The sequence below is a fragment of the Catharus ustulatus genome, chromosome 21 (assembly GCF_009819885.2).
Source record: "Catharus ustulatus isolate bCatUst1 chromosome 21, bCatUst1.pri.v2, whole genome shotgun sequence".
NCBI lineage: Eukaryota > Metazoa > Chordata > Aves > Passeriformes > Turdidae > Catharus > Catharus ustulatus.
In genome coordinates, this window is record NC_046241.1 from 9,050,555 (window position 1) to 9,072,041 (window position 21,487).

General features: G+C 48.9%; 1 protein-coding gene across 3 annotated transcripts in view; it reads left to right on the forward strand.

Moving 5' to 3' along the window:
• The first annotated feature begins 2,779 nt into the window (after positions 1 to 2,779).
• Positions 2,780 to 21,487, forward strand: part of CAMSAP1 (calmodulin regulated spectrin associated protein 1) — a 34,180-nt gene continuing 15,472 nt past the window's right edge. For 2 of the 3 annotated variants that reach the window (XM_033077319.2, XM_033077321.2), the window contains exons 1-3: positions 2,780 to 2,933; positions 11,916 to 12,078; positions 21,099 to 21,361. In XM_033077319.2, coding sequence (XP_032933210.1) covers positions 2,865 to 2,933; positions 11,916 to 12,078; positions 21,099 to 21,361 — 495 coding nt within the window. In that variant the 5' untranslated portion in view covers positions 2,780 to 2,864. Of the gene's footprint in view, positions 2,934 to 11,237; positions 11,332 to 11,915; positions 12,079 to 21,098; positions 21,362 to 21,487 lie in introns of those variants that run through there. The other variant, XM_033077322.1, reaches the window with a different exon arrangement.

Sequence of the window (21,487 nt, forward strand, 5' to 3'; positions counted from 1 at the left end):
TCATGCCTTTTTTTAAAATTGATTTTATTAGAAGAAGAATTGGCCAAAGGAAGCAGCGGCTCTGGAAGCTGCTGGGGATGGTTTGGTAGAGGGAAATTGGGCTTGGAGCAGAATTAAGGGAGAAATTACATTCTCCTGTAATTCAAAAGCTTTCACTTCAACTGCAGGACTTGTGAGCTGGATGTTGGTCCTGGAAAGAGGGCAGGGCTGCAGTGTACGTGTGTGAAGTTGGCCTGAGTGCCAGTGAGTGTGACCTGAGCTGGGACACAGCCCCAGCCCTGCAGATCCAGTGTCACCAGGAATCCGGGCATGGTGGAGCTGGGGGAGGGACTCCAGTAACTGGAGATGTGCTGGGCTGAAATAAAGCTGCAGAGGTGACCAGCTCTGTGAGCCAGGCTGTGATTCAGGTGCCTGGCAGAGGAGCTGGTGCTCACATAAAAGGCCTGAGCTCAGAGCTGTGATGCCAGGGGGTCACTGGTGGCTCTGGGTGCTGGGCTCCAGCTGTAGGTGGGATCAAACCCCACACTGTGGGGTCCTGCACTGACCCTGCACCCCAGCATGCAGCAATGCAGCTCCCCCAGAGTCACGGGGAGAGTCCCAGGTTTTGTTACCCGTCCATCAGCAGTTGCATAATGAGCTCTCCCACTCTGGGAAGCTGTGTGCAGCAGGAGCTGGTGCAGCTCTGGGTGCAGGATGTGAGCAGTGGAGTGAGCCCTCACTCCAAATCCTGGCTGGGGCTGCCAGAGCCTTTGGGGCTGTGCAGGTTTGTGGCTGCTGCTGCACCCCAAGACTGAATTATTCATGGTAGACTTGCTGTGCTTATGCATGATGTGGTTTCTTGGCTTTTATGAGCTGTAGCTCAGGTATAAACCACATTTATGTAGCTGTGAAGCTCTGTTTGTCCTCTGAGGGAATCTGTGCCTGGGAGTCCTGTGCCTGCAGCAGCTCCCACACACCCCGAGTTTGGTGGAATTTTTATTGAGCTCAGCCTTGATTTGGGTGTGCAGGACAAGCCCAGGGCTGTGCTGACCCTGCTGCTTCAGCCATGCACAACCTCAGCCCCTTCCCACTGGGCAAGGGCAGGAGAGGGGTTTTGAACAACTCTCTGGATTAATTGATAAATCAGATTGTCACTCTGTCCCCATGGCCTCAGTTGGGGTGAGGTGCTGTGAGCTGCTGGACCCCCAGAAACCCCACACAGCTCCTCCATGAAGTGTGTAAGAGGAGGGAATAGTTCAGACCCCCAAATCCCCCTTCAGAGGACACCAGCTGGCTGTTCCATGCTGTTGGATCGGTGTTGCAGCATCCCTGCTCCATCTGTGTTTCCCCTGCACAGGAGCTGGTTGCCAGGCTGCCAGGGATGAATCATGGGGTGTTCTCTGCTGTACCCCCCTACTCCTGGATTCCTCACAGACAGGCACTTTCCTCCTCTGCTCCCACACGGGAACATTCACCAAAAAAAGAAAAAAATGCACAATCCCCCCTGCAATCTGTGCTTTGGCCTGCAGTGAACCTTCCCCATCCCTCCTGTCCCCTTTCCTGTCAGCCCACTCCTCCTGCCAGCCCCTTCTCCCCACTGCAGCAGCCCTGTGCCTGCTGCAGCCCCAGTCTGGGAGTGGTTTGAAGTTTTTCCAGGTGTCTGGAAGTAGGACAGAACCTTTCCCCTTGGAGCCCTGGTGGTGCAGCTCTGGGGTGTCCCTGGTGCTGTCACTTCCCAGGCTCAGCAGTCACTCAGATTCCCCTGGGTTACCGTGGGCTGTATTTTTAGTTTGCTGGGCTAAAAATAAAAACCCCAAGTGTTGGGTTCCCTGACCCCAGCCTCATGGAAGGAGGGATGCCCAGGAGCCCCCAGGAGGGGTCTGGTGCTGCCTGGGGCTGTGCTGCCATGGAGAGTTGATAAAAGTTTATTTTTTGGAGATGATGTAGCTGCTGCATCACTGGCTGCTCTTGCTCAGCACAGAGCCTCGTGCAGGACTCTCATCCCACTAAAAATACTTCCTGTCTCATCAGGCTCAGTGTGTGGAGGGGATGGAGCCATCAGATGGCACATGAGGAGCCCTGCATGGCCCAGCTCTGAGAAAATGTGCTGCCAAACCCCTCTGAAAAATGTCTGATGTGGAGCATTCATTTGTGCTGCCCCTGAACCCCCTGTGTGTGCCCAGCAAACATTCCTGCCTGCTCCTGCCTGGTTTCCAAGCAAGGTCCCTTTTCAGCTCCCACACAAGCGCTGGGCACGCAGGGCAGGTTCCAGGGGGAGGATGTGCAGAAATGTGACTGCAGGAGGGGCCCTAAGGAGACCCTCACCCATTCCTGGCACCAAGGGAAACTAAAGTAAGTGATTTCTCAACTGCTTCCCTTAATCTGGGGTTTTTTTTTAACAGGACTGAAGTCAAAGGGTGGGATGGGGGAGTGGGATGGGGGAGTGGGATGGGGGAGTGGGATCTCATCTTTCCCTCTGGCTCTGTCCCAGTCCTGCCGTGCCTCCAGCACTGGGCATCTTTCAGAGCCGATGCCTCCAGCATCTTCCCCCCTCTGACTCCGTGGCTCTCCTGCCAAAAAAAAAAAAAAAAAAAAAAAAAAAAAGCCAAGATCCCGGCGTGGCACTGCCTTTCAGGGCTGCATGAAACCTTCCAGCTTTTCCCAAAACCAAAGCGGGAATATGTGGAATATCTGCGCTGCCGGCATCGCCCGCAGCCCCCGCCGCCTCCTCGGTGTGTGATGTCACCGGGAGGAGCGCTCCGAGCCCGCAGTTGCCGTGGTGATGGCAGCGATGCCGGGGAGCTCCGCGCTGCCCCGCTGCCCCCAGCCCTGCCCGGGCAGCTCCGGGCACCCCCGGCGCTGAGCCCGGCCTGCCATGGGCTCCCATGCCGCGGGGAGCTGCCCAGAGCCCCCGGAGAGCCCCGAGGCTGCGAGGATGTGGAGGGCGGCCGGCGGTGAGTCCGGGCTGGGGGGTTCAGGGGGGCGGGGGATGCTCGTAGAGGGGTTGGGGGTCTCAGGCAGCTCCGGTGCCCCAGCCCATGGGTATGGGAGCTTTGCAGCACCCCCTTCCCCACGTGCTGCTGGCTGCCTGGGGGTCTCATCACCCCGGTTCCCAGGGTCACAGGAGGGGTAGGGGCGGCTCCGAGCCAGTTTTGAACCCTGGGGAGGGAATGGAGCGTGGGGAGCACAGCCCGGGGGTACCAGGGCAGCATCCACCCCCCATGGCACAGAACAGGGGTACCAGGGCATCATCCACCCCCCATGGCACAGAACAGGGGTACCAGGGCAGAATCCACCCCCCATGGCACAGCACAGGGGTACCAGGGCAGCATCCACACCCCATGGCCCGAGGGAGCAGCCCCGTGAATGGGGACAGAGGGGTCACCCCTGTGACACAGCCATGCTGTGTTCCATCCCTGGCTGTCGTGGTCACTCTCCTCACTCAGACCCGTCCTGCTGCGGGGCTGTGCCCTGCCCACATCTCTGCCAACTCAGCAGGTGCCAAACCCTTTGGGGGGGATTGTGGGGGGTACAGGGTGATGGGACCCCCAGGACATGCAGGGCCCACTCTGTGCCTGCTGCACTGGGTGTCCCTGGGCTTCCATCCCTGCCAGGAGTGTGGGGCCAGGCTGCCCCTGCCCACCCCTCATCCTGGGACTCTGCTCTGGGGTCCAACAGGCAGAGGTCACTGCCAGAGGGTCAGAGGCTCTGGCATGGTTTGGTTTCCTGCTCGGTGTCTCAACATTTCTGTTCCTGCTGTAAATGGGATGAGCAAGATGGAGATGTCTAAATTGCTCTGACTAATTGGTACATTCCCATATTTCTCTGGCTGCAGGTTTAGGAGTGTTGGGGCATGTGCAAGCTGGCTGGGGCCCAAGGGGTGAGGAGGGCAGTGTTTGCTTTGGCACCTCTCTGCAGGCAGGGCAGGAGGGGACAGGGCTGCCAGGTGAAGGATTTGGCTGTGGCACAGAGCTGGCAGCAAAGGCAACTCGAGCTGCATCCCACCAGAAGAGCAGGAGCTAAAAATACTGAATGGGAATGAGGCAAAATGCAGTGGGAAGCCACTGCCCACCCCCGCCAGACCCTGCTGTGGGGAGTTAGAGGAGCTTTATTTTGCTTCTGAGGCAGTTTCTGCTGGACTGAAGCACATCAAAATCACTCAGAGTGAGTTTCTGTGCTGGCCCTTCTGTCCAGGGATGAAGGTGTGCATTTGTGGAGGAAGAAGCCTTAAAATCCAGGAATGACAGCCCTGTCCTCCAAATATCCCTAAATTGCAAACCCATAGCTCAAATCTGCCAGGGGAATGGGAAATGCTGGCTCAGGTACATCCCTCCTGTGGCTGGCATGGATTTTCCAGGAGCTGGTAGGCAGGGTTTACCTTTGTGCATCCCCTGGGGGACCTGGAACAAGGCAGCCCCAGATTTGTTCCCTCTGTGAGATGGTTGTAGAACATTTTGGTGAAATCACCGTGCTGGAACAGCTCTTTGGAAGGCTTGGCTGAGTTGGCTGTGAATCCCCAAAGGTAATGCTTAGCAGGGGATCAGGATGTTGTTTTTGAGGATAACCACGTGCCAGCTGATGGCAAAGGGAGGGCTCTGTGCCATGCTGATGGATGCCAGGCTATTCCTGTGCCAGGGGTTTGTACTGCTCTGCAATCCCTACAGCATTTATTGGGGTGATGATGCTGAGTGTGTTCCATTTTGCACCTTGCACAGCCAGGAGCAGGGGGAAGATGTTGCATTTTGGAATCCAATTAGGTTTTTTTTCTTGATTATTTCTCCTGCCTTTCACTTACTCATTGATTTCCTGCATTTAAGTGGTGAAAAAGTTGGGGGTAAGTAATTCTGTCTTTGCATAGTTGTAGAGTTGTGGTAAATATAATTTTACTCAAAGTGTCCTTAGGAAAAAGATGCATTTTAGAAAGAAATCATGGGGGAAAAGAAAATCAACAGTCCCCATTGAAACTGATTTGTTTGAACACTACCCAATTGTGGTTGCTAAAAATGGTTTAATGAATATAAAGATAGAAACATCTCATTTGCTCATTAATTAGATCATGACAACACTCCAAACCCTTTCAGCACTCACCCAGCTCGTCCCTGGGGTCTCTGTGCTTGGGGTTGCCTGAGGAATGTCAAGGCATGGTGGGATGAGACTCCTGGGAAAACCTGCTGGGCTATAAATGCTATTGACCTGTTATCCTCCTAAACATAGCCCAGGGACTTTAAAAATAAATAATCTTATGGATAAAAATATCTCACAGGCCAGAGCCCCTCCTATTATTGATGCAGGCACTTAGAACCCACCAGCAGCACTTCCAGAGCTGTAATTGCTGGAGATAACCAGAGCCTGGGGATGGAGCATCCCGCTCCTGCAGTGGGGAAGGAAGCTCTGGCTCCCAGCAAGGCAGGCAGGGTGAGCTGTGCCCCCTCCCTCTGCCAGCTCTTCCCCCTGGCAGTAACAGAGCCATTAATTAATGTTTGCACAGCACTTTGAAGATAAATGCTGAACACAAGTATTCTTTGAAATGTGATGGGGCTTGTCCCTGGCTGGGGGGAAGCCCCTCTGTGTGAGGAGCAGAGCTGCCTGTCCCACTTCTTGGGTTTGGTGCACATCAAACACCCCAAGCAACGGGAAAAGAAATAAATCTGAATAACTTGTTGCACTCAGCATAACAGCTGAGTTGCATATACATTACCTTTGAAATACCACAAAAGCATGAATGAAATAGAGTCCTACTACCTGCACTTCATTTGTTTTCTTTATTTACATGAAAAATGTTGCTTGTTGCCTGTGGTTCCCTGATGCACAAGGCCTTGCCACAGAATATTCCTGCCGAGCCCCAGAGCTGGAGATAAGGAATTGCTGACAGTGGTGCTGTGCCTTAGAAACTGTTCCTGTGCTGCTGGCAGTGGCACTGAAGTGAGGTTCCATCACCAAGAATTGTATCCTGCTCTCTGCTCCTCGAGCCTGGCTCTGTGACGGACTGTCACAGCAAACTATTTTGTACAAGCAAGGAAAAGACATTTGGAGCTGTCAGAGCAGCAGGAGCATGAGGAGGCTGCCAGGCCCCCCATCCCCCTTGTGTGATGGGACCAGGCACTCAGGAGATTTTTTCTTGACCACATCTCCTTTTCCTTATGGAATTTCTAGTACGATGCAACGTTTATTTTGATCTCTGTGATATGTGCATGTGTTTAGGATGCTGAATCCAATGGGCACAGAGGGGACAGACCCCAGTGCCCCCGTGCTGTGACCTCGGGGTGTGCCCAGGCTCTAAGTCAATCCTGGCTGGGGATATTAAGTGCTCAGCACCAGGGCAAACGAGGCCCTGTAGAACTAAGCACAGGGAAGCAGCTACAGCAGGGTTCAAAATGAGTCCAGGGCTGAAAATAGAGCCCTAAGGAGAGAGCTGCAAGCAGCCAGGGCTCTGAGTGTGCATGAGCTCTGCTGGGGCTGTCTCCAGCACTCATGGCTGCCTTGGAAATTTTGCAAGGATAAAGGATAAAAATGTTCATTCACTGGAGTGTTTTCTCTCGCTGCTCCACAGAGCACAGGCAGCAGCTGTTGGGCAAGACTGAAGGCAAAAAATCTCTTCCCAGAGAGAGCCACCTGCCTTTATTGGCTGCTGAGGACAAGCTGTGGCTGCCCATCCTTGGAAATGCTCCAGGCCAGGTTGGAGAAACCTGGGATAGGGAAAGGTGTCCCTGCCCACTGCAGGGGGTTGGAACAAAATGATCTTTAAGGTCCTTCCCAACCCATTCTGGGAATGGAAGCCCTTCCTCTACCTTCTACCTTCAGCCTGTAAGTCCCAGGCCACAGCACGTTTATATTTTTATAGAAAATACATTTTTATACAACATTAATTTAGATCTGCTGCCCTTGGGGACATCAGCTATTCTGGGAACTGATATTTTTATTCTACTCGTGGTCTCCCAATATTGATAGTTGAAACAGAGTGGAAGAAACCAAAATCCCAGGCTTTTATTGAGCATGGCAGAAAACAAGCACGAGGGTCCAGCTTTGCTACCTGCAGTGGGTGTGAATATGGAGATTTCTCAAAGGAATTGCCTGCTAGTAATTAACCCCAGAGCTCTGCTGGAAGACAAGTTGTGTCAGTTCACGTGTACACCCACTCTCAGTGCGTGAGGAATCCAGGAGACTAATAGGAAAATTATTTCATGTAGAAAAGCAATGTATTACCACTTTCCAGAAGAAAAGCCTTGGAGCATGTTTTGTAGTGGAGCACAGAAAGAAGAAGCACGCAAATTACAGATGAATTTGTTGCTGCTGAACATGGAAGAGTCATTTATTTTCTCATGGAAAAAGCAAACACACTTAGCAATCCACTGGTGACCCTCCCAGTTTAAATGCAGGTTTTTATCTCCAGGACAAGTTTGAGGACGCTGCTGTGGGATGATGCCGAGTTCTTGACAAACCACTTCATCATCACCTACAAAGTTTCCCAAAACATCAATTTCAGCTTCCACTTAAGGACATGCAAATGCCCTCAATGGCAGAGTTTCAGGGAATTACCACAGAGGAAGAAGTGGCAGCACATTCCACACCAGGCTGGAAGAGGTGCAGAGAGGAGAAGGGGCAGAGCAAGAGGCAATTCCAAGGATCCTACGAGCAGCAGAGGCCTGGGGAAGGAGAGCACTCCTCTTTATATTTTTTTCATTTTTTTATTCTGAGAGTTTCAGGAGCTGAGGTGATACTGGCTTGGTTTTGTGGGGGTTGTCTGCCACCTTCTTAGAGCATGTTTTTGTTCCTGGTGAGTTTAACAACTGGATCCATTCCTTACCTCAAGGAAAAATCTGTCAGGGGAAGAAGTAGGTCAGATTTCTCCTGGTTACACCTTCACCCTCAACACAGCCACCTGCTCCAGGAGTCCAGGGGCTGTTCTGCTCCTGCCCTGGGTCTAATGCCCAATCCACCATGAAAATGGAAACATTCTTCTCAAATATTAGGGGATTTGGATCGAGCCTTAATGCTTAATCTAAAAACAAGAGCAGCTTGTTCTGGTGATAACGCCACAAATCGACAGCCTGTGACCACTGTGTTGAAAACCAAACCCTTCGAACAGAGATTATAAAACAACCAGCAAGTTGTTTGCAAAGACACTTTAATTGCACACAACCCTGCTATGTGGAAGAGTGATAGAGGCTGGAATAACCTTTGGACACCAGGTTGTATTTCCTGGTGACACAAACAAAGAATGCCCTCCCCTTGCACTTTGAGAAGACACAAAGAAGTAAATCTTAAGACAGACCCAAATGAATTTTTAATGATTCTGAAATATTCATATAATCTACCAGTTACATGCAGCAGGAAAATAATTCATGAGAATCATAACAAAATTAGGTAGAATAAGGTCAGTCTGCTATCGCTGTTGTGCAGCTAAACTTATAATCATGGTTTCAGGAGATGGATGTGAAGATAATTCATCTGGCCAGCACAGGCATTAAAGGCTCGAAGCTCAATCATGCAGCTTCACTTTTCAGACGAGCCCTAAAACCCACTTGTCAAGTGAGCTAATCTGCAGGATCCGGTTTTGATCACGAGCCTGGTACCCAGTGGTGGCCAAAACTGCCCAGAGTTTTGGGTGCCACAAGATAAGCAAGGTCTAAAGCTGTTAGAGAGCATCCAAAGGAGGCTGGGCTGTCTGTGGAGGAACATGGGCTGGATTTAGTGATCCCTGTGGGTTCCCTCCAGCTCAGGATATTCCATTATTCCATTCTAGGACTCTGTGACCCCTGCTTGCCACGCGGACAGCAGGACAGCAGCCTCTGGACAGGGCTGGGAGACAGGAGCAAAAAAACCCCACACATCTTGAACCTGTCACACATCTCTTGCTGTTGTTACAGATCATTACAAAAGCAGGGAAAGAAATTCTCTTTCTTAGAAACCCTCCCCCACCCCGCAAAAAAGGCGTTAATGGACCCGCCTGCCCCTGTTCCCTCACCGGGGGAAACTCCGCAGGGATGGGGGCGTGGTCACACCAGGCTCCGCCCCCAACAGGGTCGTGATTGGGGCGTGGCCTCGCGTGGAAAAATGGGGGTGGGTGGGGCCGCGGGGCATGCTGGGATTGGGCTGCCGCAATGCATTATGGGATTGGGCCGCCGCAATGCATTATGGGATTGGGCGGCTGCAATGCATTATGGGATTGGGCGGCCGCAATGCATTCTGGGATTGGGCGGCCGAAATGCATTATGGGATTGGGCCGCCGCAATGCATTCTGGGATTGGGCCGCCGCAATGCATCATGGGATTGGGCCACCGCAATGCATTCTGGGATTGGGACGCCACAATGCATTATGGGATTGGGGGGGACCGCATTGTCAGATGTGTCAGATGAGCAGCGAGTAACTCAGCAAATCTTAAATCTTATTTGTAAGGAAGAAAAGTATTGCTGATACTTTTTGATACAAACCCAATGTTTCATTGAGCTCTGCTGACAGCAGGGAGAAATTTCAACCCTTCCCGCACTTAATAAAACAGCTCCTGTCGTTCTGGATCACCCCATTCTTAACCAAAGAGGCTCTTTCTCCATCATGGCTCCCACAGGCACGCCCTGGTCGCCACCTGCACCTCAAGACGGAGTAGGGGATGTGGCGGCAGGGCTGTGAGGGTGGGAGGACCGTGATGGCTGTGGGTCTGTGACGGTTGTGGGTCTGTGACGGCTGTGGGTCTGTGATGGCTGTGGGTCTGTGATGGCTCTGGGTCCGTGATGGCTGTGGGTCCGTGATGGCTGTGGGTCGGTGATGGCTGTGGGTCTGTGACGGTTGTGGGTCTGTGACGGCTGTGGGTCTGTGATGGCTGTGGGTCTGTGATGGCTGTGGGTCGGTGATGGCTGTCGGTTTGTGATGGCTGTGAGTCTGTGATGGCTGTGGGTCTGTGACGGCTGTGGGTCTGTGACGGCTGTGGGTCTGTGATGGCTGTGGGTCTGTGATGGCTCTGGGTTTGTGATGGCTCTGGGTCTGTGATGGCTGTGGGTCGGTGATGGCTGTGGGTCTGTGATGGCTGTCGGTCTGTGATGGCTGTGGGTTTGTGATGGCTGTGGGTCTGTGATGGCTGTGGGTCCGTGATGGCTGTGGGTTTGTGATGGCTGTGGGTCGCTGATGGCTGTGGGTCTGTGATGGCTGTGGGTTTGTGATGGCTGTGGGTCCGTGATGGCTGTGGGTCGGTGATGGCTGTGGGTCTGTGATGGCTGTGGGTTTGTGATGGCTGTGGGTCCGTGATGGCTGTGGGTCCGTGATGGCTGTGGGTCTGTGATGGCTGTGGGTTTGTGACGGCTGTGGGTCCGTGATGGCTGTGGGTCTGTGATGGCTGTGGGTCTGTGATGGCTCTGGGTTTGTGATGGCTGTGGGTCTGTGATGGCTCTGGGTTTGTGATGGCTGTGGGTCTGTGATGGCTGTGGGTCCGTGATGGCTGTGGGTCTGTGATGGCTGTGGGTTTGTGACGGCTGTGGGTCCGTGATGGCTGTGGGTCTGTGATGGCTGTGGGTTTGTGATGGCTGTGGGTCTGTGATGGCTGTCGGTCTGTGATGGCTGTGGGTCTGTGATGGCTGTGGGTTTGTGATGGCTGTGGGTCTGTGATGGCTCTGGGTCTGTGATGGCTGTGGGTCTGTGATGGCTGTGGGTTTGTGATGGCTGTGGGTTTGTGATGGCTGTGGGTCTGTGATGGCTGTGGGTTTGTGATGGCTGTGGGTCTGTGATGGCTGTCGGTCTGTGATGGCTGTGGGTCTGTGATGGCTGTGGGTCTGTGATGGCTGTGGGTCTGTGACGGCTGTGGGTCTGTGATGGCTGTCGGTCCGCGCTGTGTCAGAGCCGCGGGTCCGTGCGGGGCCGTGCGGGCGGCGGGGCCGTGAGGGGCGGGTCCGCTCTCTCCGCGCGCGCGGGGCCGGGCGCGGTCTCCATGGCAACGGTTGCCCGGCGCGCGCGGGCGGCGGGAGGCCGCGCTCCCCGCGCGAGCGCGCGCGCGCACGCAGGCGCTCCCGCCTCCCCCCGCTGCCCGCTCCCTCCCGCCTCTCCCTTCTCCCGCCGAGCGCGCGCGCGCGCCCCGGGCCGGGCGAGGCGGGAGCGGCGGGAAGGGCGGGGGGGGGCTGGGGAAGGAGAGGCGGCGCGGGCGCGCGCGCGGGGCGGGAGGCGGGCGCATGCGCGCGCGCGCGCGCGGCCCCGAGCGCTGTGGCAGCCGCGGCCCCTCGGCGGCGGCGGCGGCGGCTCCGTCCGTGCCTCCCGCACCGGCACCGGCGCCGGGCCCGCCGAGCCTCCCCAGCCCCGCCCCGCCGGGGCTCCGGGCACCGCCGTGCCCCTTTGCCGCACCGGGGATGAGGCAGCGGTAGCGCGGCAAGGTGAGGCGGCGGGGCCTGCAGGCCGCGGCGGGCGGGGGGGAGCGGCGGCGGCGGGGGCTCGGCGGGGGCCTGCGCGGAGCCGGCGCTGGGTGGGCTGCGCCCCCCGCCTCCCCCGCCCTCACCGCCGCCTCCTCCGCCCGGGCGGGGCGGGGATGTGGGGAGGGGGCGCCGCCGGCCCCGGCGCTGCTCGGCCCGGCCATGGGCGTGCGGGCGCGGAGCCTCTGCTGCTTCTCGGGGGCGAGGCGGGGCAAGGAGCCGCAGGTGCTGCCCCGGCGCTGCCCCGGCCCCCCGCGGGCGGCGGTACCTGCCCGCATTGTTCGGCACAGCCCCATCCCTCCTTTATCCCTCGGCAGGTGACGGGGCTGCGCCTTTCTCCGCTGCCTCGGCCCGGCCCTGCCCTTGACAAAAAGGGATGCTCGCGCCGGGCTGCGATGCCTTTTGATTTGGAATCGGCTCCGTCAGCCCTGCCGATGGAGATCCCGAAGGATGTCGGGCCTGTTGTGTGCAGCCTGGCCAGCCCCTCTCCTGTGTGGCTTTGAATCGTCGGCTCGTGTTAAAGTCTGTGCCTTTTGTTTTTGTTTTAGATGGTGGATGTTGATGTTTGTTCGGGTGGAGATAGTACCAGAAGAAAAATGGATGCTCTGACAGATAGTGCAGTTGAGATTGTCCCTTTGGAGCTCTATGATTCAGCCAGAGCAAAAATAGCTGCTAATCTACAATGGATCTGTGCTAAAGCCTACGGAATAGGTAAGATCACCTCCATCAAGGAGTCATTCTTGATTTTGTTCTTGCTTTTTCTGTCTCCCCTGCTGTTTCAGGAGTAATTACATGTGGCTTTGTTTTAAATATCAATAATATGGCAGCCTTGTTCTCTTGTAACGCTGTGTCTTTGCTGGTACCTTAAACAGGAATAACGGGACTGTGTGAGATGCCCTGAATCAGCAAACCTAATGGTGAACACTCCCAGATGGTGCTTGGCAAGAATTGCCTGCCTCAAAATGTTTAAATCCTTGCTTTAGCTAAGCAGACTTTGTTCCACAGAGCTTTATGTCACTGCTTGCAGGCCCCAAGTCCCTCCAGGCTTTAGGTTCTTCCTTGTCCAGCAGATACTGGCACCTTCACACCCTTTGTATGCTCAGTTAGGGCTTCTTTTTTCTGTCACGTTGTGGTTTTACATTCAAAATGTTCTAAAAAATAATCCCGTTATGTTCAGCAACATTTTTGTTTTATGGAGAGAAATGTTGAATGAGCAGATGTGGTTTGGGTGCCGTGACATTAAAGAGCAGGTTGTAGGGGATAGAGGAGTTCTTCCTTCCCTCACATTGTCATAAACTTTTACTGTCCAAATAAATATTCTTGGAGTATATTTGTGCAGTGTTCTCCTGGCAGCTATTGAAATAATGTTTTTTTGTTTTGAGCTAGATCTGTCTCAATGTACAAGGTACAGCTCAAGTTTAAGTGGCTTCATTAGGAACAAGTAGGATGCAGTGCTAGTGGGTCTGTTTTATCCAGAACAAAAGGTATAATAAAAACATGTATAGAGGCTTGTTTTGGAAAATGAGGTGGCCCTGTTAATCTAAGTCTAATTCTCCAAACTCATAATATGCTTAATGGATTAGCACTGGCTTACTTGGTGACAAGGCTGAAGAAAAGTGGTCCATTCCTGCCATTAAATATTAATCCTTGCTGGAATATTTGTTATAAATTATTTTTTTCTTTAACATTTCCAGCCTTGTCAGTATCCCCTTCATCTTGGTGATTGAAAAAAAAACCAAACATGGGGTTTACAGTGTTTAATGTGTTCTGTTACAAGCAACAAGAGACAAAAAAACCCCACGGATCAGATGACGTCTGAAAATGTGGGAATTTGGGAGGGTGTCAGTGGAACACTGATAACTTAAAAAGAACAGAAACAGGCACTTCCTGAGGTAAATATTTCTCACTTACTGGAATTGTTTGTAACATTTCCTGAAACTTTTTAACAGTGTGTGATAAAAGAGCTATTGCAGAGCTGGGGATGCACTGCTTGTGTCGTGCCTTGGGCTGGCAGGAGAGCTGGGACTGGCACGGATCCTACGCTGCAGAGACAGCTCAGTGGCCTCGTGCTGCTGGGTGCTGTCTGCTCCAGCACTCAGGGCTGGGTCTGAACCTCTTGGACCAGTTAATTGCTTAATGGCAAGTCTGTTTATGCTCCTGACAGCACCAATTGGAAAAGTATTTGGCTTTCCTGTGACTAAAAGCTAAAAAGAAACAGCTTTTCCCATGGCAGGGCTGGGATCTCTGGCTGCAGCAGCCTCTGCCTGTTATTCTCCTTGCATTCAGGCTTGTTCAGATGACAAATAACAACATTTAAATGCCACAAACAATAACAAAAGGTATTTTTTTTCTTCAGTGAGTGAGGATTGGTGCCCACGTGTGTCTTTGTGGCCCGTGGAAATGTGGTTTGATTTTTGAAATGGCTCCTGCAAGTCGCTGTCACATGTTAGCCATTACTGCTGGAATAGCATTGCACAATCCCTAGAAATTTATAAGCCTCTTTAATTCATAGAGAGATGGGTTTAAGAAGGTTTCCTGTGTGATTAGAATTTTGAATAATACTTGAATTTAACACGTTACTTGTCATCCCTCAGGGTTGTGTTTTAGTTTTAAGGTATTGGATGTTGTTCAGTGAGTCACAATCAATTGTGATTTTATTATTTAAAATCACACTATGCAGATTAAAGGGTTTGAGGACTTGTTATTATTTTAGACTTATTTCTGGTTAATTTGGTAAAAAAAACCCCAACTTATCAGTTTGTAACATTAAAACACTTCTGTTCTGAAGTAAATTTTACAAGGTTTCCATTCCTTCAAGTGAATGAATATTTTTCTGAAATGTTAGATTTGGATTTGGTTTATGAATTGACATAATTTTGTGCCTTAATCCTTCAAATTCTGCTGCATTTCATTTTCATCTGGGTAAGGCTGAGCTCTTGAGGAGTGGAAAGGGTCAAGAACAGGAATTTGATGCTGGTGTAGACTGTTACTGAAAGTCATTCATCACTGCAGGTTCTACCTGCAACTGTATTTTCTCTTTGCTGTTAAAGGATATTTCAATTCTCAACTTCTAACCTGGCATTTACATTGGAAAACTCTTCATACTTTGTTTTTTTTTTCCTCAAGGACAAATCACTGGGAGCATGCATGACAAATAATTTGAAGTCCTAGTTTGGGCTTTGTTTTATTTGATGATGCAAGATCATGCAGTCCTCCTTTTCTTTTTTTTCCTCTGTTTTATTTTTTCACCTTCTGGCCATGAAAAGAGAATTTTGGTAGCCAAACAATTGCAAACACTGCAAGACAACTCCTGTTCTTGCAGAGGAATTGGGCTGGATGGTTTGTTCCTGGAAACCTGCAGCTCCTGGCTGGCACAGATGGGCACCAGAGGGAGGTCCTACAACTGTTTGTCTGAATTCCAGAAAGCAGAGGGGAAGGATTTCATGCAGGAAGGTGTCATCCATCTCCCCAAATAAATCTGAGAGTACTGACATGCATCACTCTCACTCTGAGCACATCTGGAAACCTTCTGTACCCTGGAAAGATTCTGTAGCTGAGACAGTGGTTGGAGAAAATGGAGTTTAATTAGACCAGAATTGGCTTTTTTCATCCTCAAATTTTGATGAGAACCAAAGGGCCACTTGAGGCAATTCTCATTCCTGATGTTTAAAGGGTTGAGGAGCAAAGCTGGCACTGAGTGTGGGGAGCTTCAGCTCACAGAGGGTGAGTGTGGGAGGGCTGGGGAGCCTTGGCAAGCCCTGCATGGGGAGATCCCTTCTCCACAGTGCTTGGAATGATCCTGATTGCCAAGCAGCAGTGAGGCCATGCAGAGCACTGGGAAGTGGACCTGGCCCTTCAACTCCTCAGGCTGAGCAGCAGCACTTGGAAAGAACAAACTCAGGATGGTTTTATTGGGTACCACTTGGGAAAACAGACAATGACAAGGAAAAATCCTGATTTCTCAGCAGATTTAATGTAGCACTAATTTATGGTTCATCATTTCCATCATCATGGCTATAATATTAGCATTTAGGTGTTGAAGGATATGATACTAAAATTTAGGTATTGAAGAATATTATACTAAAATTTAGCTATTTAAGGATATTATATTAACATTTAGGATTTAAGGATGTGGAGGTGTCTCAGTGTTGCAGCTTACTGTGAGCGGTGGGTTCTTTCCAACCTCTCCATAGCAAATATTGTTGGTTCTGTAAAACAGTGAGCAAAATTAGGATTTTTTAAAAGGGACCTGATGGGTTTTATTTATTTATCAGGCTGGGAGCTTCACAAAGTTTCCAGACTTAATGCTGAGAGTAGCCTGAAACCTTTGGCAAGGCTGGAAAGCCAAGGTCTAATGGAATGCATTGAAGGGGAAATGCAAGTTTGGCTTTTTTTGGTCTTTGAATACTTAGAACTTACTTGCTAAATAAGGTTTTACAGTGCTGTAATAGCTCCCCACTGTTACCAGCTGGTAGAGGCTGTGTGAGGATGTTTCCTGGGTTAAATTCCCTAAATCCCTGGATTCCCTGCTTGTCTTCTCAGGTTGGTAGTAAAAATCCTTTTAAGAAAAGCTGTTGTGTTTAGCAAATATTAACAGTTAGACATTTGTTTCTTTAATTACACCTGTTTCATAAACAGAGTATTATTGTGTGAAGTTTACAAGGGGTGAAGGATTCCATAATTATTGTTTTGTCTCTTCTGCTTTATCCAGGATTGTGGCTTTATCCTTGATCAAAAGATATGGTAATAAGTGCAGTCACTCTCCCAGCAGTTTGCAAAGCTTTAGCTTGGGGTTTTCCTGCCTGTTGTATGTAAATTTTTATGTGTCCTGTTACACCTCACTTACAGCCTTTAGAATTCAGTGCTGCAATGAGAACCAACACAAAATATTTATATTCTGGTGGTCTTAGTGCTGAGAAGGTGAAGTCTGTGCTGTGCTTAAGGACATTCACCCAGAGCTGAATAATTCTGGGAGCAGATACTGATACTAACAAAATCCTGCTCAGAATCTGAATAAGCTTGGTGCTGTTTACCAGGCCAGCTTGGCTCCCTTTCCATGTGAAACCAGTTCTTCGTGCTTCTGGAGATAAAATAACATCTGGGGTGGATCCACCCCATCACTTCAAGGGATAAATCAAATTTGTTCAGATTGTTGTATTTTTCTTTATCCACTCATAATCAGCTGGTTGTCTTTGAACAGGTTTTTGTGAGTGAGATGATAAAGAAATGCTCCCTCCCCTGAAGGCAATAATTGCCTCTCTGACAGTTGTTAAAAGTTATTTTTGTAATCCTGTCAATGATGATTTATACTCAGAACTGACAGTTTTTGGGATATTAGAACTCATTGATACCATGGAACAGACCAAAAGAATGGCTGAATGAAACAATTGAATTTTGGAGGCTTCTTTGGAAGCAAAAAATAAGGACATGATTTACTTTGGTTTCATTGAGTATGATTTGTTAAAACTGCCGCTGCAGCTTAGGTGTTAATTTCTCAGAAGTTAATTTTTCACATTGTTTTTTTCCAAAATCCAGGGTATAAATGTGAAAAACTCAAATTTTAACGACCAGAACTTTTCTAACCTCCAAGTTCAGTTATAGGTCATGGAAAGAAGGTGATGGAAAAGATGCTGATAGAAACTGGGGCTTGCAAAACCTGGGACATTTTCTTCAAAAAGAGCATTGGCACATTCTGTAGTGAGGCAAGCACAAAGCCTGTGACACCTTTGGTTTGTCTGATCCAGAAAAATTGGGGAGAAAAGGTGTCCATGGTAGCAGGGGCTGCTTTGTGTCCGTGGTGGGTGATTGAAATTAGCTTGGGGTGCAATTATTCTGAAGTGACAAGGAATTCCTGGGATTTCTGGAAGTTTGGGAATTCTGTCATTTTTCATGGGGTTGGAGAATGAGCAGCCCTGTGTGCTGCAGGTGTTTTCTGTGCAGGTAAGGATAATTATCAGGTGTGAAAGGTAAGATCACTGTCTTCAGTTGCACTTTCAGATGCACATTTCAAATATTGAAGACACCTCTCAATTAAAGCCCTTTTTTGTCTGTGTTTCCTCATTTGAGACAACTACACTGCATCAATTCTATTTGGAATTTTCCCAACTCAGAATTATACACTTATTTAACATCCTGTTTGCATTTTCCTGCCATTTATTTCTCATTTATTTGTGCCTGCCATTATGTCCAGAACGAAACAGTAAAGTTAGTGTTGTCACTCTTTAGCTTTGATGTGGTTTTTATATCTCAATTTTTTTTGTGGATCTTTAGTCAGGATATAAATCAGCTACAGGACTGTTCCTCTGTGTGACAGACAGAAGTGCTCTATGTACTAATGTTAAAAATAAACCTGGGCAAGTGTTTCCAGTGAAATAAGTTGCAATTATGGGAGGATTAATGTTGATGAATAACTTCCTATGATAGTAGGAAATCACATTATTAATCCTGGTACTAAAAGTTATTCCCACCCAGCCCTACCCTTAATCCTGATCAGTCCAAATCCATTCAGTCCTTAAGCAGTTGTATGGAGATCAGAAACATGAAATTAGAGAATTCTTCAGTCTAAAAGAAAAAGATTTCGGGTTTCTTGACTGGACTTTCAGATTGAATGACATGATACAAGCTGGGGGTTTTTTTCTTAGTTTTTGTTTGTGTTTTGGGTTGTTTGAGGTTTTTTTTAAAAACATATTGATTTCTGTGACATGGAATCTCCTCACTAAGAACTAGATCCATTTAGTGCTGGAAAAGGCTTTTAAAAATCATTGGGATGGAGCTGGTTTAATCAGACATTGATGTGGGAGGTGTGGCTGCCCCTGTCACCAGGCTCCTGCTGCTCTGCTCTGTTAATAATGTGAGTAAAGACCCCAACCCCACAGACTGGCTCCCTCCTGGCTGGGTGAGCATTGCAGAGAAACCTTTTTCCTTGCTGTGGTTACAGTCTGTAAAACAATCTCAGTCTCTTTACCTTGTGGAGAAGGGAAAATCCTGAGGAAAATCAGAACTGTGGGGCAGGAGGTGCCTGGGAGGGGTCTCAGGGCTCTTTGTTCACCATCCCAACCCAATTCCAGGCACTCACCCCAGTTCCCCAGCAGGAGCTGGTGGAGAGCAGTGTTGGAAATAAACCCCTCATCCAACTGCTTCAGATTTCAGACTTTGGCAATTTGCATTTTTTTTGTACTGCTTTAAAAAAAACCTTTAAAATTTGGAGTGGTGCTAATGCTCAGAGATGTACAGCATCATGGATATTTTATGAGCTTTATTATTATTATTTCCTTTCACAGCTAGTACAAAGCAATGTGTCTTTGGTTGTTAAAGGTGTAGCTGCTTGTAGTGAACCAAAATGTTGAATTATATGAGCTGCTTTGCATTTGGATTTTTGGGTCTTTCCTCAGTCTTTAGAAATGGAAGCTCAAGTTCTCTATCTGGAAATGGGAATAGCCATTAAGGAATGTGATTTCAACAGCCTTTGATTTTAGGTCAGGTTGACTAATGTTAAGAAGATTAAAAACATCTGAATTTATTATAATAATAATTTATTATACTAACAATGAACAGCCATGCTAACAAATGCTACTTAGTGAGTTTTACTGTGTCTCTTCCAGCATCTTCAGCAGAAAGTCACATTCAATGTCACAGAAAGGAAAAATAATTATCTTAATTTTTAAAAACTTCAGAAAGCTTTTTAAACTTTCTTCCCATTTTAAAAAAGGGCCAGCACTGCCTGACTCACAGGAGCTGTTAGACACCACTGCTTTTCTGCATAATTTATCTAAGTGAGATGTGCCTGTGGCTCGTGCAGTAGCACTGTATCCATTCCTCTGCTTTATGAACATCAAGTGCTCTGCACTGTACAAATATTGTCTGGCTTATTTTGCAGCTCAAAGATATGGGTAGGAGTTTCTTGGAATGGGAAAATTTAATTATTCTGGAAATGAGCTGAACGAAAAGTAAATATGCTGCCAAATTAATAATTCTTTTAAGTGTAGATGTGTATATTTAAAAGGAATTGTTGAAGTGACTTTGGGGAAAGATATTCAAAGTGACTGGGTAGCATTAGATAGAATTTCATGTTTGAAATTTAGGAAATGTCAGGCTTCTATTAAGACAATACACTTGAGGCTAGAAAATATTTTTCTTGGAGTTGCAGACTCTCATTATTCCTGCTCAGTTGTTATAAAGATCAATAGCTTCCAGACTGATTACCCTGTATGAGGAGAAGGATTTATTTTGGATGGATTTGAGATGTCTTGGACATATTTAGAGTGATTGGAATATTGGTTGTTGTTGGTGCCCTTCTCTCCTGCCAGCTGTGTTGAGCAGTAAAATCGTGTTTATGGCTGGTGGTGTGCAAGGGTGAGGCTTCTGAGTTGCTAAGTTTAACTTCTTCAGGGTCTAGACTCAGTTTGATAAAATCCTAACACAACTTGTGGAGATTGGGCCAAGGCAGAAGTTCAGTTTTAGACTGGGTTTAAAGTTCCTGCTTAATCCAAATGGAGTGGTTTCAATTCCTAGGCTTGAATTATTCAAAGGCTGAAAACTGCAATAGTTTGATTTAATGCTCTTGGACAAGAAAAATAGATAATCAGCTCACTGATTGGTTTGTAGAATTTTCAAGGTTTTAGTCAGATTTTGGTCTTTTCATTCTGAATTACCAAAACCCATCCCAAAATGGGTGCTTGGTTTAGAGACTGACCAGCCCCTGTTGCTGACAGAGCCGTGCAGTTGTTGAGCTGCTGTGCACGGACACTTTGGGATTTTGCTTTGGAGATCTGGACAAACCTCACCCATGTGAGCCCCTCTGACCCCCTCTGACCTGTGATCTACACAGTGCCAATCCCAATAAAACATGAGTGTCACCAACACTGACCCATCACTTTGGGTGTCTGAAAATCCCAAATACAACACTAAGTGTCACTCACACTCACCCATCACTTTGGGTATCTGAAAATCCCAAATACAGCGTGAGTGTCACCAACACTCACCCATCACATTGGGTGTCTCACAATCCCAAATACAACATGAGTGTCACTGACACTCACCCATCACTTTGGGTGTCTGAAAATCTCAAATACAGCCCTAGTGTCACTCACACTCACCCATCACAATCCCAAATACAACACAAGTGTCCTGACACTCAGCCATCACTTTGGGTGTCTGAAAATCCCAAATACAACATGAGTGTCACTGACATCACTTTGGGTGCCTGATATCCCAAATACAAGTGTCACTGACATCCCAAATACAACATGAGTGTCACTGACACTCAGCCATCACTTTGGGTGTCTCCCAGTCCCAATAAAACATGAGTCACTGACATCACTTTGGGTGCCTGACATCCCAAATACAACATGAGTGTCACTGACATCACTCTGGGTGCCTGACATCCCAAGTACAAGTGTCGCTGGCATCACTTTGGATGTGTCACAATCCCAAATACAACGTAAGTGTCACTGACATCACTCTGGGTGTCTGACATCACTCTGGGTGTCTGACAATCCCAAATACAACACAAGTGTCACTCACATCACTCTGGGTGCCTGACATCCCAAGTACAAGTGTCACTAGCATCACTCTGGGTGTCTGACATCACTCTGGGTGCCTGACATCCCAAGTACAAGTGTCACTAGCATCACTCTGGGTGTCTGACATCACTCTGGGTGCCTGACATCCCAAACACGAGTGTCACTGACACTGACATCACTTTGGGTGCCCCTGTTCCCTTGCTCTTGCAGACAACGTCCCTGAGGAGCTGAAGGACCCGTTCTACATCGACCAGTACGAGCAGGAGCACATCAAACCCCCTGTGATCAAGCTGCTGCTCTCCAGCGAGCTGTACTGCCGCGTGTGCAGCCTCATCCTCAAGGGGGACCAGGTGGCAGCGCTGCAGGGACACCAGTCCGTGATCCAGGCGCTGGCGCGCAAGGGCATTTACGTCATGGAGAGCGATGATACACCTGTGGCTGAGGCTGATCTGGGCTCTGCACCAATCAAAATGGTTTGCTTAATTAAATCACCTCATCAGCTCCTTTTTATTTAACGCTGGTTAAAATAGAGCTCTTAATTTCTAGGTTGTTAACCTTAGGAATGTGTTGTTTTAAATACAGTTGGGTTTTTTTTCAAA